The 15,353-nt window shown below is 41.8% G+C and overlaps 1 protein-coding gene across 2 annotated transcripts in view; it reads right to left on the bottom strand.

The window, feature by feature from the left end:
• The window catches only part of ZBTB26 (zinc finger and BTB domain containing 26), a 116,316-nt gene that overhangs the window by 75,211 nt on the left and 25,752 nt on the right, over positions 1 to 15,353 (bottom strand). For both annotated transcript variants that reach the window (XM_030207321.1, XM_030207322.1), the window contains exon 3: positions 1,048 to 1,132. In XM_030207321.1, coding sequence (XP_030063181.1) covers positions 1,048 to 1,067 — 20 coding nt within the window. In that variant the 5' untranslated portion in view covers positions 1,068 to 1,132. The remainder of the gene's footprint in view (positions 1 to 1,047; positions 1,133 to 15,353) is intronic.

Below are 15,353 nucleotides of genomic sequence, written 5' to 3'. Positions count from 1 at the left end.
ACATGAACTGAGATTGCCAAAGACGTATGAGAAGTGACTGGAAGACCTGAATACGTATACCCTAGAGGAAAGAAGAGACGGGGGAGATATGATACAGACGTTTAAATATTTGAAAGGTATTAATATAGAAACAAATCTTTTCCAGAGAAGGAGAAATGGTAAAATGAGAGGACATGAACTGAGGTTGCAGGGTGGTAGACCTAGGAGTAATGTCAAAAAAATTTTTTTTCACCAAAGGTGGTCGAAGCCTGGAATGCCCTCCCAAGGGAGGTGGTAGAGACAAGTCCCAAAAGTGGCCTTGTGACGATGAAAAATTAAGGAAACTTTAAAAATCTGGCAAAAAAAAACTAAGAAAATAAAGGAAAGGGTAAAACAAAGTTCTGCGAACAGAAGGACCACCAAAAAGGAGAAGAAAAAAACGCCGGAAGCACAAAAGAAGCTCTTGGACCGAGTGTTGAGACGGTGAAAAATGTACACCCTCTCCTCACCGCAGTAAAAAAGAAACTGAGGTGACTGCGTTTGCGCAGCGGGAGGGAAGGCACGCTTCACAAAGCTGCTCTTATGCTTGTCATAAGATCTGGACCGGGCAAGCGGCCTGTGTTACCCACTTGTGAGCATAAGTCCTCGGAGAATTTACATCACATTCATTGTTGATTTAAACATGAATTGATAAGGAGTGTGACAGTTGGACAGATTGAAGGACCTCTTAGGGCTTTATCTTCCGTCACTTACTATGTTATACTTGATAGGAAATATCTCAAGAGCCAATGTACTTAAAATTCTGAAAAGTAAATAAACACACAAGAAGCAAAAAAAAAAAAATATATAAACATAAGATGAGATAAAAAAAAAAGTCAAACAAAAGAACCAAAACAACAATAAAAATGCTAACAAACAAAAGACAAGGAAAAAACATCCCTGGCTCCTAAAATATGTCGACTGGCACCTAGGTTTTCTAAATATATTTCCACCAGGTCAATACAGTTTTAATTTGACTCGAAGCCATTCAGTATGTTTAATTACTCCAGTCTAAACCCACTATAGTACCTTATTCCTTTGTCTAACATCAGAAATCCAGGAAGTTCTTTGAAAAGTAGTTGCCAAGTTTGTAATCTGTGATGAAGCCAGCCATCTGAGAAAATAAAGAACATTTAAAACTGATAAATGATAGGAGACATTAAGAAAAAACAAACAAAAAAAAACCCAATGATGCGGCACTGACAGTAGCCAGTGTCTCTCAGCTGAGACTGAAGCATTACTCAGTAACAATAAAATCTGAATTTTAACCCTGTCATAATCTACTGGTGGAGGGGAAAAAATTCTGTGGTTCTATCCCATGTCATTCTGACAAACTGTTAAAACCACACTGTAAGATTAAATCCCATATGAGCAGGAAATGTGCATGAAAAGAGAAGAAAATCAGTATCTTCTGTTACTGAAATTATCGGGAAATTTAATTTTTTAAAAATCAGAAAATGTATCATTTTCCATTTTAGGCATATTTTGTGCATTGCTAAAAATGAAGGCATATAGAGGGTACTGTCCATCAGTACAAGGTACATATGCACCTAAGTCTGTTGTGCAAATACAGGGACAGGCTGAATAATACACTCTTCTGGAGAATGCCATAATTCAGGGTCTGTAGGGGTATTTACCTGAGATCTCACCTTTGCTGTTCTGGGCCTATGCAAGCCTGAACCATTTTTTCTGCTGAGCACTGCAAGATTACTTCCAATGACATACTGTTTGTTGCAAACTAGCCCCGTTATCTTCTGGGAACATTGGAGTTTGCATGTCATCTATAACAAAGGCTTCTTCATGACTATGAATCTGGCTGGACATTATGTCCTCGTCTGTGATTGGTCCACAAGTATCAACTGACCGCTTGGATACCAGAGGTTTGGACTGAAGAAAGTTCAGTTAGTGAGACCACCAGAGTTGAGAGGAAGAACAAGAAGAGAACACCAGAAGGGAACACCGGAGAATTTGCAGGTGGATAGAAAGCTCTAAATAGAGCAAGAAACTGATTTTCCTTACACCAGTGAACTACGTGCCTTGTCACCAACTGACAAGACCTGCACAGCTTCAACACCAGGCCTTATCTAAGACTGTGTAATCTACACTCAGATATACCTTTGGACTTATCTCTGAACTGAGACTCGCTGAGACCTCAGCTCGAGTCAGAGGAAAAATCCGCTTCTCTACCATTGGGAGACTGTCACAGATGGCAAGGTGAGATCAGGATTCATTACCTATAGACGGGGAAAATTAGTCCTTAGTTGTCTGAGAAAGATAGGTTTACGGCAGGACTTTTGGTCTGTGTATTCAGCTGATAATTGTATTTGCATAAGACGTGTGATAAGTTCTTATAACAATCATTAGGAATTCATGATTGTACTGGGTTGTGTAATCACTCCTTAGTTAGTGCATTAGGATAATCAGATGATAATATATTTGGTGATAATCTAATTTTATAGCAAGTTATTTTTTTGTATTTTGCTTGGCACTTTGCTTCACAACTATTTACATATATTTTTCTACCTAATAAATAACTATATATATATATATATATATATATATATATATATATATATATATATATATATATATATTCCACCTGTGGCATTGTTCATTCCTATCACAACAGCTAGCTTGTCATTGGGCTTCAGAGGTACACCCCCTAGACAACAGTCCAGAGTATTGCTATCTTGTAATGTTCTCTGATATAAGTACCTCTAAGATCCTTACAGTCCAGGTTGGAAAGAAGGACGTAAGTGCCCACAAAAATCACAATTGTACTCTGGAAGAAAGTACACCGTACCAAACTTGTTTAACTTATGAAGAAAAACATCTAAAGAAAAAATCTAATATTTTGTTCTTACCTGCTAATTTTCTTTCCTTTAGTCCCACCAGATCAATCGACCAGTGAATAGAGACAGAAGTAAAAAAAAAAAAAAAAAAGTCCTGTGTGTTCACCCTAAGAGTACAGTGCAGCAGGATGTCATCAGAATTTCAAATGACAAAGCAATGGAACAAATGATCTCTTCTTTCAAGTAAATTATTACACCAATAGCATACCTCTTTAACCCCAAGGGGAAAATAAGAGGGAAGATACTTAAACTCCTCCAAATATTCCTTAACATAACCTTTTCACTTGCAGACATCTTCATTTATTCTGAGAGGAAGGTTCGGTCTACTTTAACTACTGCCCCCTGAGTTAGTGGCCTAATTGGGCTGTTTAATCCAGAACCTGAAAAGTGTAGCTTCTGAGGTACTTGCGTGGGGGAGGGGGGAATCTGGACTGGTCTGGTTGGACTAATGGAAAGAAAATTAGCAGGTTAAGACCTTAAGTCTCCTTCCTTGGCATTCTCACCAGCCTAGTCCAGAACCTGTAAGATGTAGTAAAGTGGTGCCCTAGAAGGGATCTCAAAAATTCTGCTCAAATTACCACATTTCAAGTGCAGGATATGAATGCACAGCAACACCTATACTCAAAAAAAAAAAAAAAAAAAACCATGCAACTACAAGAAGAAACATCAATATGCTCAAACTGTATACACATATTGGAAGCTCTGCTGTGAAATGTATCCATGACAGGCAAACATGCTTGGGAAGGAATTAATTTCAGAAGAAGCACTACTATATAAAAAGAACAGAATATGAGGCAGGTTTCACTCTTCCTAGAAAAACCCACAGAAAAAAGGAAAATACATGGCAGAAATGTTCCTGTCATTCCTTTTTGAAAATGAAACAAAGGAGGTTGAAGGTATTAATCCTTTTAGAAAGATGTATTGAATAGAGAGAAAAGAAAAGAGAGGATTCCTGCATGCAAACAAAGTTCCTTAGATATAAAAAAATATTGGGAAGAACTGCTAAAGCAGTGTTTCCCAAGTCCAGTCCTGGAGTACCCCTTGCCAGTCAGGTTTTCAGGATATCCACAATGAATATGCATGAACTTGATTTGCATACACTGCTTCCATTATATGCAAATCGTTTTCATGCATATTCATTGCGGATATCCTGAAAACCTGACTGGCAAGGGATACTCCAGGACTGGACTTAGGAAACATTGCTGTAGATGATGAGAAAGTTGCCATGACCTTTGCCAAGTGCTTGTAAGAGAGATCACAAACATCCTATGAAAATTCCAGTTTTCTTTGGATAGGAGAAAGGTGCACAAACAAGTACAGAAATTATTCCAATATTGTAAAAGAAAATTCACACAAGGAAGATTGGAAAGGGAAAAAACTTCCATACAAACGACAGCACAGAAGGGTGAAAGAGAATTTGCAAGTAACCAGAAACAATTTGCCCTCCATAAATCAAGGTAAGAAAAGGCCTAGAAAGGGGCTTTTTCGAAAGAATGTCTGTCAGAATTGAGACGTCCCACTCATAAAATTTAACCCCCCCCCCCCCACACACACACACCGTCTATTTCACAGCTATTTTTGAAAAGGAAAAGTGACACGGTTTCCAGTTTGAAAATATGTGATGACGTCCAAAATGAACAGCCATTTTCCAAAATAAAACATCCAAATAACGAATGCCAAAAAAGCAGGGACAAGGACATCTGTCTGGCAGCATTTGCACAAAAATGGCCACAAAGACATCCCTGCAGAGTAGATGTGCAGTCTAGTGGTCAGTGCAATAGACTTTAATCCAGGTTAATATTCTCCTAGAACTCTTATTTTAAATGGTGAGCCCTCCAGAGACAGGGAAATACCTGCATGTGCACCACCTCAATTAGCCCTCAAGCTTGCAGGTGTCTAATAGTTAGGGATAGTAGTTATCTCTCTTTTTTTTTTAACCCTTTAAATTGTGAGCCCTCCAGAAAAGAAAGAAAGAAGAGTTGACATGAGATTTGAGAACTTGGGTCCCCTGGTTTACAGTTCGTTGCGCTGACCAGTAGGCTACCATTCAGACCCGCTTGCTGCTGTATTCAGAATGTCCATCGTATCTGCTATTGTCAGGGAGCCTAGTTTCCCCTTCCTGTGTCATTTTCATGGGTGAGGGAGGGCAACAGTAACCACTACGGGATTCATGAGGGGGTCATACCCTAATCCCTCCAGTGGTCAGATACTCAGTCAGGGAACCTTTTTATACCCTGGACATGATTCTAACTTAAGATACCTTTCATTTTTGACTTGGATGTTTAGTCCCCTGTGATTATTGCTCTTGTACGTACTAAATTTGGGCCCTCTCTAGTCTCACCCTAAACACGCCTCATTGCTATTTAGACAAACTGCAGTGCAGGACATCGAAATTATACTTTTCGAAAATTGCGATTTGGACGCTTTTGGCAGATGGATGTCTCAATATGCCCAAAAATACATCCATCTGCTTTGAAAACGAGCACCAAAGATTCAGAAAGGGAGACACTGTGTGATCTAAATATTTGTCTTTGATACTCATCGAACCTACAGGCCAACTAAGGGAGGAGATCCACATCCCTGACAAGAAATGTATTGAAGGACCTGCTTCACAGAACTAGGTCATACAAATGACTAATCCAGGTAAAAGAATCAACAGAAAATGGGAAGAATTACCGTCCTGAAACAATACAGAAGGTTGATCTACCTTGAAAGGCAGCAAGCAAGGCACCATGGACTGGGCTCTTGAACACATACCACAATGTTAAAAAAAAAAACAGAAGCGCAGAAACTGCTCTAGCATACGAACTCATCTTCCTTCCAGAAGCGAAGGAAATTGAGAGCTTAGTTGTTGGCCCTGTTGCCATGATCACTCTGTCAAATAACGTCAGTCCAGCAGGCATGCAATATCATACAGATCAGCTGCAGTTTACAGCATGCCTTCTTTTCAGAAATGTATCCTGTCACATCGCCTTGGAGTTTCTCCAATAATACAGAACTGCAGTCCACACTTTAGAACATGCCTTCTAGGTGTTAAGGCTAGTGCCGTGCACTTTAAGGCACCCTGGAAGTCACACAAGCTGTCTACCGGTACCTAGGTCTTATTGATTGGAGATGACAGTCTGAATGTCTACTTCTTATGCTTCATGGTGAGGAGTAGGGTATGAACAATTTGGCTACCCCAGCCTCTCCATGTTGGCCATTTAGACTTTTTTCTACATAGAGTTGTAGGTGGAGCACTTGAACTGAGGACCTCCAAACTAGCTGCATCAACACACATCAAGTACAGGCCGACAAAATTTTGGTTTGTGCTGAAACTAACCCAAAATCCATGTTCAGTCTTGTTTTCGATATGGCCAAAGATGCTAGTACATTTTTGGCAGAAACTGAAACTTACTCTGTACCTACAGTGCATGTGTGTGCACTTCCTCCCCTCACCCCCCCCCCCCCAACAGGAGTGGGCTCAGCTCTTTCCTTCCCTTGTTTTCGCTCTCTCCGTCCCTCCTCCTGCACAAAAGTGGGCCTCAGTTCCCTCCCCCATCCTGTAGATCCCCTCCCGGTCTACCTTAGAATCTCTGATGTCTAATTGCAGTCTCTGCCGTTGAAACAGCTGAGACGTCCCACGACAATCTTGCAAGGCTGCTGTTAGAGGTTGCGGAAGCCATTTTGAGACTGGAGCAAGGAGGGGGATGCTGTGATTTGGAAGAGTAACTGGTTTCAGTTTCAGTTGAAACTGAGCGGCAAATTTTGGCCACCGTTTTGGTTTCAACCAAAACTGAAAAAAAAATGGTTTTGGTTGGCCTCTAACAGGAAGTATTCTGCACAGAAGGGAACTGGTAGCTTTAGCTACACTCGCTCAAAATAAGTACTCTTGTGGTGACTAGGAAAGGAAATATTTTTCTGCTTTAAAGCAACTGGTTTCAGCTTGTTCCTGAGAACTTTGGTGGGGGGGGGGGGGGGTCCCCCTTTTTATGTCAAATTATTCACACACAGAATCCTAACTGTGCGCCTCTTCTGGCAAATGAGTGGGGTTACTTTTTGATCCTGTGTCAGGTTTAACACAAAACAATAGGAGGCAGGAATCTGCAAATGCCTGAGCAGTCAGGATGCAGAGTAGACCACAAAACCCAGCTGGTAAGGTGATAAATTTGTTAAAACTTGATCTTTTCCTGTGACTGGTATAGTATAATTGATACAGCTTTCTGGATTTCGCAGCATCAAATTCAGAGCCTAGGCTAGAAGGCTTGGATGAGTAGTGGTATCTTGGGATCTTCTAATCCAGTAGTATGATTTAGTGGTTAGGGCCTTACAGGCTTCTGAGAGAAGTTTCCTGAAGTTCAGATGAGATAGAGTTATCCATAGCTGCCAGGATGTATGCTAGGGGATTTTGTTCTCAAGAAGAAATGCTTTAAATGGACTTAAGAACATAAGAATAGCCATACTGGGTCAGACCAAATGTCCATATAGCTTAGTATCCTGCTTCCAACAGTGGCCAATCCAGGTCACAAATACCTGGCAGAAACTCAATTAGTAGCAACATTTCATGCTACCAATCCCGGAGCAAGCAGTGGCCTCCCCCATGTCAATCTCAATAACAGACTAAGGACTTGTCCTTCAGGAACTCGTCCAAACCTTTTTTAAACCCAGATATGCTAACTGCTGATACCACATCTTCTTGCAGCAAGTTCCAGAGCTTAACTATTTTTGAGTGAAAAAATATTTCCTCTTACTTGTTTTAAAAATATTTCCACTTAATTTTATTGAGTGTCCCCTGGTCTTTGTACTTTTTGAAAAAGTGAAAAACTGATTCACTTTTACAGTTATAGTTTATTAAGACTTGATATACTGCTTCCCTACCATAGAAATCAAAGTGGTTTACAATAATAAATCATAACATATATATAAAGAACTCCATAAAAACAGTAAAGTAAATCATCCAAGAACACACAACCATCTAAACCAAACACACCAAGTTAAAAACAAAAACAAATATTAATCCGCATCTATATCTGAGCTCACTGATCTTCCAAACAGGCTAACTCTCAGGAAGAGAGACCGAAGAAGACTGCTGAAAAAAGTGCACCTTCAACAATCTCTTAAACCGAACTAGAGACTGCACCTCCCCTCTCTAAGTTCCTGTGGAAAAGCATTTCACAGTCTAAGGTGCATGATAAAAAAATACCCCCTTACATGTAGCTTCCAACTGGGCACATGTCACCACCAACATCTGCAACAAAAGTTCTGTTCAGGAACACAACATTCTTCCTGGCACATATGATACTATTAACTTCCACAAGTATGACAAACTTTATGAGTTAAGACTAAACCTTAAACTGCACCCTATAAATTGGTAGCCAATGATAATGTATATATAACAGAGTTACATGATCGTACCTTCACAGACCTTCCAATAGACGAATCGCTGTATTTTGCAAGGTTTGCAACTTATGCAGACAGCAATGCATTAGCATAGTCAAGTTGAGAAATGAACAAACTATGCAAAAGAGTTTAAAAAGAATCACAATCTACCAAATTACAAACGGCCCGCAACTTCCTAAGTATCATATATCCCCGTCGCAACAACCCAGTCACATGAGGCAAAAATAACTGCTTTCCATTAGTCAATACCCCTAGGTATTTAAAAGATTCCACCACAGGTAAGGACCGTCCAAACAATGTCAACGAAGGATCCTTTACTCCTTTTCCACCATGAATCCACTGTATTCTCAATATTTAACACCAATCTATTCACAGCCAGCCATGTTTCAGCTGCTGCTAAACCCTCCTGCAGACCTTTCAAATCCGGTTGCGATTTCTTAACCCTCCAAACCAACAGGCAATCATCTTCATACATCTAAGGATTAATCCTATGACTCTGAATCTCACTCACTAGCAAAGCAACAAAAGGAGACAAGGTTGAGCCTCATGGTACTCCACACCGTAAAGGCTCTAGAAGTAGACACCTCAAGTCAAGTCTCTGTACTACTGCAAATGAACGTTCAGTTAAGAAATTCACAAACTGACACAAAACCAGTCCATTCACTCCCCCCAATTGCAGATGATGTACCAACAAATGAAGATACACTGTATCGAAAGCAGAGGCCAGGTCCAGGGATACCACTAGGGACTGGTCCCCCGAATCTAATATAATTCTCAATTCACTAACAAGTTCTACCAATGTCGTTTCAGTACTATATCCCACACAATAGCACAGTTTGCCTATGCTGTAACAAATCAGAGGAAGAAAAACTCAAGTAACTGTTCAACTACAACCTGTTCTATTACTTTCGCCAACAGAGGTAAACTTGAAACTAGCCAATAATGCTCAGGCTTCAACGAATCCAGCTGTACTCCTTTCAACAGTGGTCAACTGCTACATGCTTCCAATCCCTAGGCACCTGACCAGTTGCCAAACTCTGATTCACCATGGCCAGAACAAATGGCAAAAGCCCATGGGTCAGCAACAACCACCACTTTGGTGTGTGTGTGTGGGGGGGGGGGGGGGGGAGTATAACATCCAACACTGATATAGACTTCCCTACCCTCCTTACTACTTTTTCCAATTTTAACATCGAAACCAACCGGAACTCACACCACTGACTAACAGTATCTGCACCCAACCCCGCTGAATCAGCAGAGCTGGATAGTGAAGAACCAACAGCCACGGCCTGAAGTCATAAGTTATCCACCTTTGAATTCAAATACTCACTCCACCTGGGGAGATACCGTATAACCCATGGCTTGAGTGTCTGTCAAAGTCACCAGAACATAAAACAACCGCCACACTAAACACTTCAAATTCAGCAGGACACAAATCACACCTTTGAATCACTGTGGGTTGAAATTCCATGTATAAAAGGGAAAAAAATGGTGATAGGAGTGTACTACTGTCCACCTCGCCAGGATGAGCAGGTAGACACAGAAATGATAAAAGAAATCAGAGACGCGAACAAAATGGGCAATGTGATAATAATGGGTGACTTCAATTATCCAAATATAGACTGGGTAAATGTAACATCAGGACACGCTACAGAGATACAATTCCTTGATGAAATCAAGGACAGCTTTATGGAGCAACTGGTGCAGGAGCCGACGAGAGAAGGAAAAATTCTAGACTTGGTCCTTAGTGGAGCGCATGATCTGGTGAGGGACGTTATGGTACTGGGGCCGCTTGATAACAGTGATCATAATATGATCAGTTTTGACATCAACCTTGAAGTAACTGTACACAGAAAGTCAAATACGTTAGCGTTTAACTTTAAAAAAGGAGACTATGATAAAATGAGAAGAACGGTAAAAAAAAAACTTAGGGGGGCAACTGAGAGAGTAAAAACTGTACAACAGGCATGGACGCTGTTCAAAAATACCATCCTGGAGGCCCAGGCCATACATATTCCGCGAATTAGAAAAGACACCCGGCCTGGTTGAAAAGTGAGGTGAAGGAAGCTATTAGCACTAAAAGAAACGCCTTCAGAAAATGGAAGAAGGAACCGTCTGAAAATAACAAGAAACAGCATAAGGAGTGTCAAAGCAAATGCAAGGCGCAGATTAAGAAGGCCAAGAGGGAGTATGAAAAAAAGATAGCATTAGAGGCAAAAAAACATAGTAAAAATTTTTTTCGGTATATTAAAAGCAGGAAGCCGGCAAAAGAATCGGTTGGGCCGCTGGATGACCGAGGGGTAAAAGGGGCGATCAAGGAAGACAAAGACGTAGCGGAGAGACTGAATGAATTCTTTGCTTCGGTCTTCACCGAGGAAGATTTGGGTGGGATACCGGTGTCGGAAATGGTATTTCAAGCGGACGAGTCGGAGAAACTTACTGACTTCACGGTAAACCTGGAGGACGTAATGGGGCAGTTCGGCAAACTGAAGAGTAGCAAATCTCCTGGACCGGATGGTATTCATCCTAGAGTACTGATGGAACTGAAAAACGAGCTTGCGGAGCTACTGCTAGTGATATGCAACTTATCCTTAAAATCGAGCGTGGTACCGGAAGATTGGAGGGTGGCCAATGTAACGCCCATTTTTAAAAAAGGCTCCAGGGGAGATCCGGGAAATTATAGACCGGTGAGTCTGACATCAGTGCCGGGGAAAATGGTAGAGGCTATTATCAAAAACAAAATTACAGAGCACATCCGAGGACATGGATTACTGAGACCAAGTCAGCATGGCTTTTGTGTGGGGAAATCTTGCCTGACCAATTTACTTCAATTCTTTGAAGGAGTGAACAAACATGTGGACAAAGGGGAGTCGGCTGATATTGTGTATCTGGATTTTCAAAAGGCGTTTGACAAGGTACCTCATGAAAGGCTACAGAGGAAATTGGAGGGTCATGGGATAGGAGGAAATGTCCTATTGTGGATTAAAAACCGGTTGAAGGATAGGAAACAGAGAGTGGGGTTAAATGGGCAGTATTCACAATGGAGAAGGGTAGTTAGTGGGGTTCCTCAGGGGTCCGTGCTAGGACCGCTGCTTTTTAATATATTTATAAATGATTTAGAGATGGGAGTAACTAGCGAGGTAATTAAATTTGCTGATGACACAAAGTTATTCAAAGTCGTTAAATCGCGACAGGATTGTGAAAAATTACAAGAGGACCTTACGAGACTGGGAGACTGGGCGGCTAAATGGCAGATGATGTTTAATGTGAGCAAGTGCAAGGTGATGCATGTGGGAAAAAAGAACCCGAATTATAGCTACGTCATGCAAGGTTCCACGTTAGGAGTTACGGACCAAGAAAGGGATCTGGGTGTCGTCGTCGATAACACACTGAAACCTTCTGCTCAGTGTGCTGCTGCGGCTAAGAAAGCGAATAGAATGTTGGGTATTATCAGGAAAGGTATGGAAAACAGGTGTGAGGATGTTATAATGCCGTTGTATCGCTCCATGGTGCGACCGCACCTTGAGTATTGTGTTCAATTCTGGTCGCAGCATCTCAAGAAAGATATAGTAGAATTGGAAAAGGTGCAGCGAAGGGCGACTAAAATGATAGCGGGGATGGGACGACTTCCCTATGAAGAAAGACTAAGGAGGCCAGGGCTATACAGCTTGGAGAAGAGACGGCTGAGGGGAGACATGATAGAGGTATATAAAATAATGAGTGGAGTGGAACAGGTGGATGTGAAGCGTCTGTTCACACTTTCCAAAAATACTAGGACTAGGGGGCATGCGATTAAACTACAGTGTAGTAAATTTAAAACAAATCAGAGAAAATTTTTCTTCACCCAACGTGTAATTAAACTCTGGAATTCGTTGCCGGAGAAAGTGGTGAAGGCGGTTAGCTTAGCAGAGTTTAAAAAGGGGTTGGACGGTTTCCTAAAGGACAAGTCCATAAACCGCTACTAAACGGACTTGGAAAACTCCAAAATTCCAGGAATAACTTGTATAGAATGTTTGTACGTTTGGGAAGCTTGCCAGGTGCCCTTGGCCTGGATTGGCCGCTGTCGTGGACAGGATGCTGGGCTCGATGGACCCTTGGTCTTTTCCCAGTATGGCATTACTTATGCACTTATGTACTTATCCTCTGAAACCAATATTCTGCTTTACTGCCTTCCTATAAACCAACTGGAATTGTCTACAATGCTTCTCCAAAGCAGGTGTTCTATATTTAACCCAAAGTCACTCAAATTTGCATGGTACCATCTAGAACCTCCTTCCTGCCTTTTCACTTTCTGCAAAGGGGCAAACATCCATCTCTACCTTCAAAACCTCCCTACAAGCGTAAATGGGGTAAATAACTCGGAAAAGAACAGGTCCAAATTTTGACCCCCTTGATGTGCTGGCTGACGTAGCCACTGTATCATGTCCAAATCATACAAAAAAAAGGGAGTTAAACCTAGATGACTGAGGTACTAACAAATCATCTAGATGAACATTTAAAATCACTTAAGGGTACTATATTCGGATACACCACAGCTAGCTCAGCAATAGACTGCAGCACTAATTCCCAATCTGTTTCAGATAGCCCCAGTGGACAATAAAAAAGCACCAAATAAAACCTTAAACCTTCCAAACTCCAAAACAAAAGAACTTCTTTATAAGGCAATCTGGTCATAGACATCTCCATAACAGGCAGGGCTAACACTACCACCCCACCTCCTCTATAACCAACCCCTAACTGCAAAAAAATGCTATAGTCCCAAGAGACACCTTGCAAAACATAACATGACGCCCCGTCTCAGTCAAGTTTCACTCAGACACACTACAACAGGCTTCACTTCCTCCAATAACACCTGAAGCAGCTCTATCTTCGTTTTCATCGAGTGGATATTCAACAATAACAATTTAATACTGTCACAAAAAGCCTAGACACCCAGCTGGGGTTAACCCTGCGGCCACCTGGAGAGTCTGTCCCAGCACAGCTCAGGTCCAGCTGCACTTGCTGCTTGTGCTCTACAGCAGAAACCTCCTCCCACCGACTGGGTCACAACTCTGGGCGAGTCTCCAACTTTCAAATTATCCCCAGTGATTTCTAGGTCACTGGAAGCCATACTCCCAGGGGCCCCACAGTTCCCAGAAAGCAATCACAGACCCAACACACAAACCACCAGGATTTTTAATCAGTCCAGACAAGCAGAGCGAACAAACAATTACATTTATTCTCATAAAATATTGAGCAGTGAACTATAAAACAGATGGAACAAAAACAGCACACAATAACACACAACTGAAATAGTTCTATCCAGTGGCGTAGCTACATGGGGCCACAGGGACCCCAAAATTTCCTCTGGGCTCCTGGTTTTGCTGGCGGGGGTCCCTAACAGATCGCCCCCTCACTGCGCTGCCACTCCCTACCCCGCCACTCCCCACCCACTGCCGCAGTAAATACCTTGGCTGGTGGGGATCCCCAACCATCGCCAGCTAAAGCCTTGTCCAGCGCAGATCTTTGGCGCTGCCACGTTGCCTGCCCTGCTCTGCCTTCCCCTCACATCCAGCAAGCTCCTTTTAGTAAAGCTGAGCATGCTCAATTTCACTAAAAGGAGCATGCAGGACATGAGGGGGAAGACAGAGCAGGGCAGGAAATGCGGTGGCATCAGAGACCGGCACTGGTCAAGGCTTTAGCTGGCGATGGTTGGGGATCCCCACCAGCCAAGGTATTTGCTGCGGCAGTGGGTGGGGAGTGGCGGGGTAGGGAGTGGCAGTGCAGCGAGGCAGCGGTGGGCTGGCAGAACAAAATGTGCCACCCACCTCGGGTTCTGGCCCCCTCCCACCGTGAGGTCTGGCTATGCCCCTGGGTCTATCTACAGAAAGCGAATTAATGATATCAATGTCTCTGGTAACATTCAATGCTTTTCACACAAACCAGGACTGAAAACCACCAAAAATATATAAATACTTAGTGTCACAGATCTCACCTATATATCTTCATGTATATATATTTTTTGTAAATAGAGTACCCTCAGATATTTTTCCACTATTACTGCAGACAATGAAGCTGCTACCTAGTGGTATAGCACTTCTTTCATCGGGTTACTCTAAGATTATTTGGGAAAACTTTTTTTTTTTTTAATATTTTCTTTTGCTTCCCAACACCATACTGCTATAACAATCACACCAACTCTAAAATATATATATATATGGTGAAGAACTGTGCACTTATCTCGCCTCGCTGACAGCTACTAAATTCTCGCTGTTCCTGTCGCGCCTTCCCCTGAAACCGCCCGACTCCGCAGGTTTCAGTTACTTTCCTCAGGGACAAGGGTTAAGGCAAAGGAGTCCTCTTTTTCCTTTATCACCAAAAGAAGTGAGACTTAAATTCCAATTACACAACATGGCTTACATAGGCACCTCCAATAATGTATGGAACGGAACTGTCCTTCAGATGACGTCAGAGTTCAACCAACTTTATTTAAACAAAACAGAAGAATATTTACACAGTCCAAAGAACTCAAATCAAGGTGTTCCACTCTATATTTTCATTAAGTCCTTGGGGATTCACTGTCTTTAGAGTAAAGATCCACCACTGCTCACGACTGGCTAACATAGTAGTCCGATCCATCCCCTGCACAGTTGCTGGAACATGATCTATAATAAACCAATGTAAATCTGAAAATGTGCGATTAAATTGTTCACAATGCGAGACCATGGGGGCAGTAAGAGTTTTTGTAGCTAATCTGCTTTTATGTTTGATCAGTCTCACTTTCATATGTCTCATAGTCCGCCCCACATAGTACAAGTGACAAGGACATTCAATAACGTAAACGACAAAAGGAGTTTTACATGTCGTTTTATATCTCAATTGGAATGTCTGTAAAGATTTCTGATGTGTCCATTGTGTCATAGTAGTAGTCTGTTTACAAAACTGACAGGTACCTGAATAGTGCCTGGAAAGTACAGGAAATATAGCTGCTCACCAGTTACAGAACATAACTGATCACAGAATCTCAGCAGAGAGGTCTTTTCCCCTCTACTTTCAAACTGAGATTGATAAATTGATTCACAGGCAGGAAAAAGAAAAAAAAATGAAAACAATCGCCATCTGCTG

This window comes from Microcaecilia unicolor, chromosome 6 (assembly GCF_901765095.1).
Source record: "Microcaecilia unicolor chromosome 6, aMicUni1.1, whole genome shotgun sequence".
Taxonomy (NCBI): Eukaryota; Metazoa; Chordata; class Amphibia; order Gymnophiona; family Siphonopidae; genus Microcaecilia; species Microcaecilia unicolor.
Note: the sequence above shows the minus strand (reverse complement) of the source record. Positions and strands in the feature narration are given on the sequence as shown.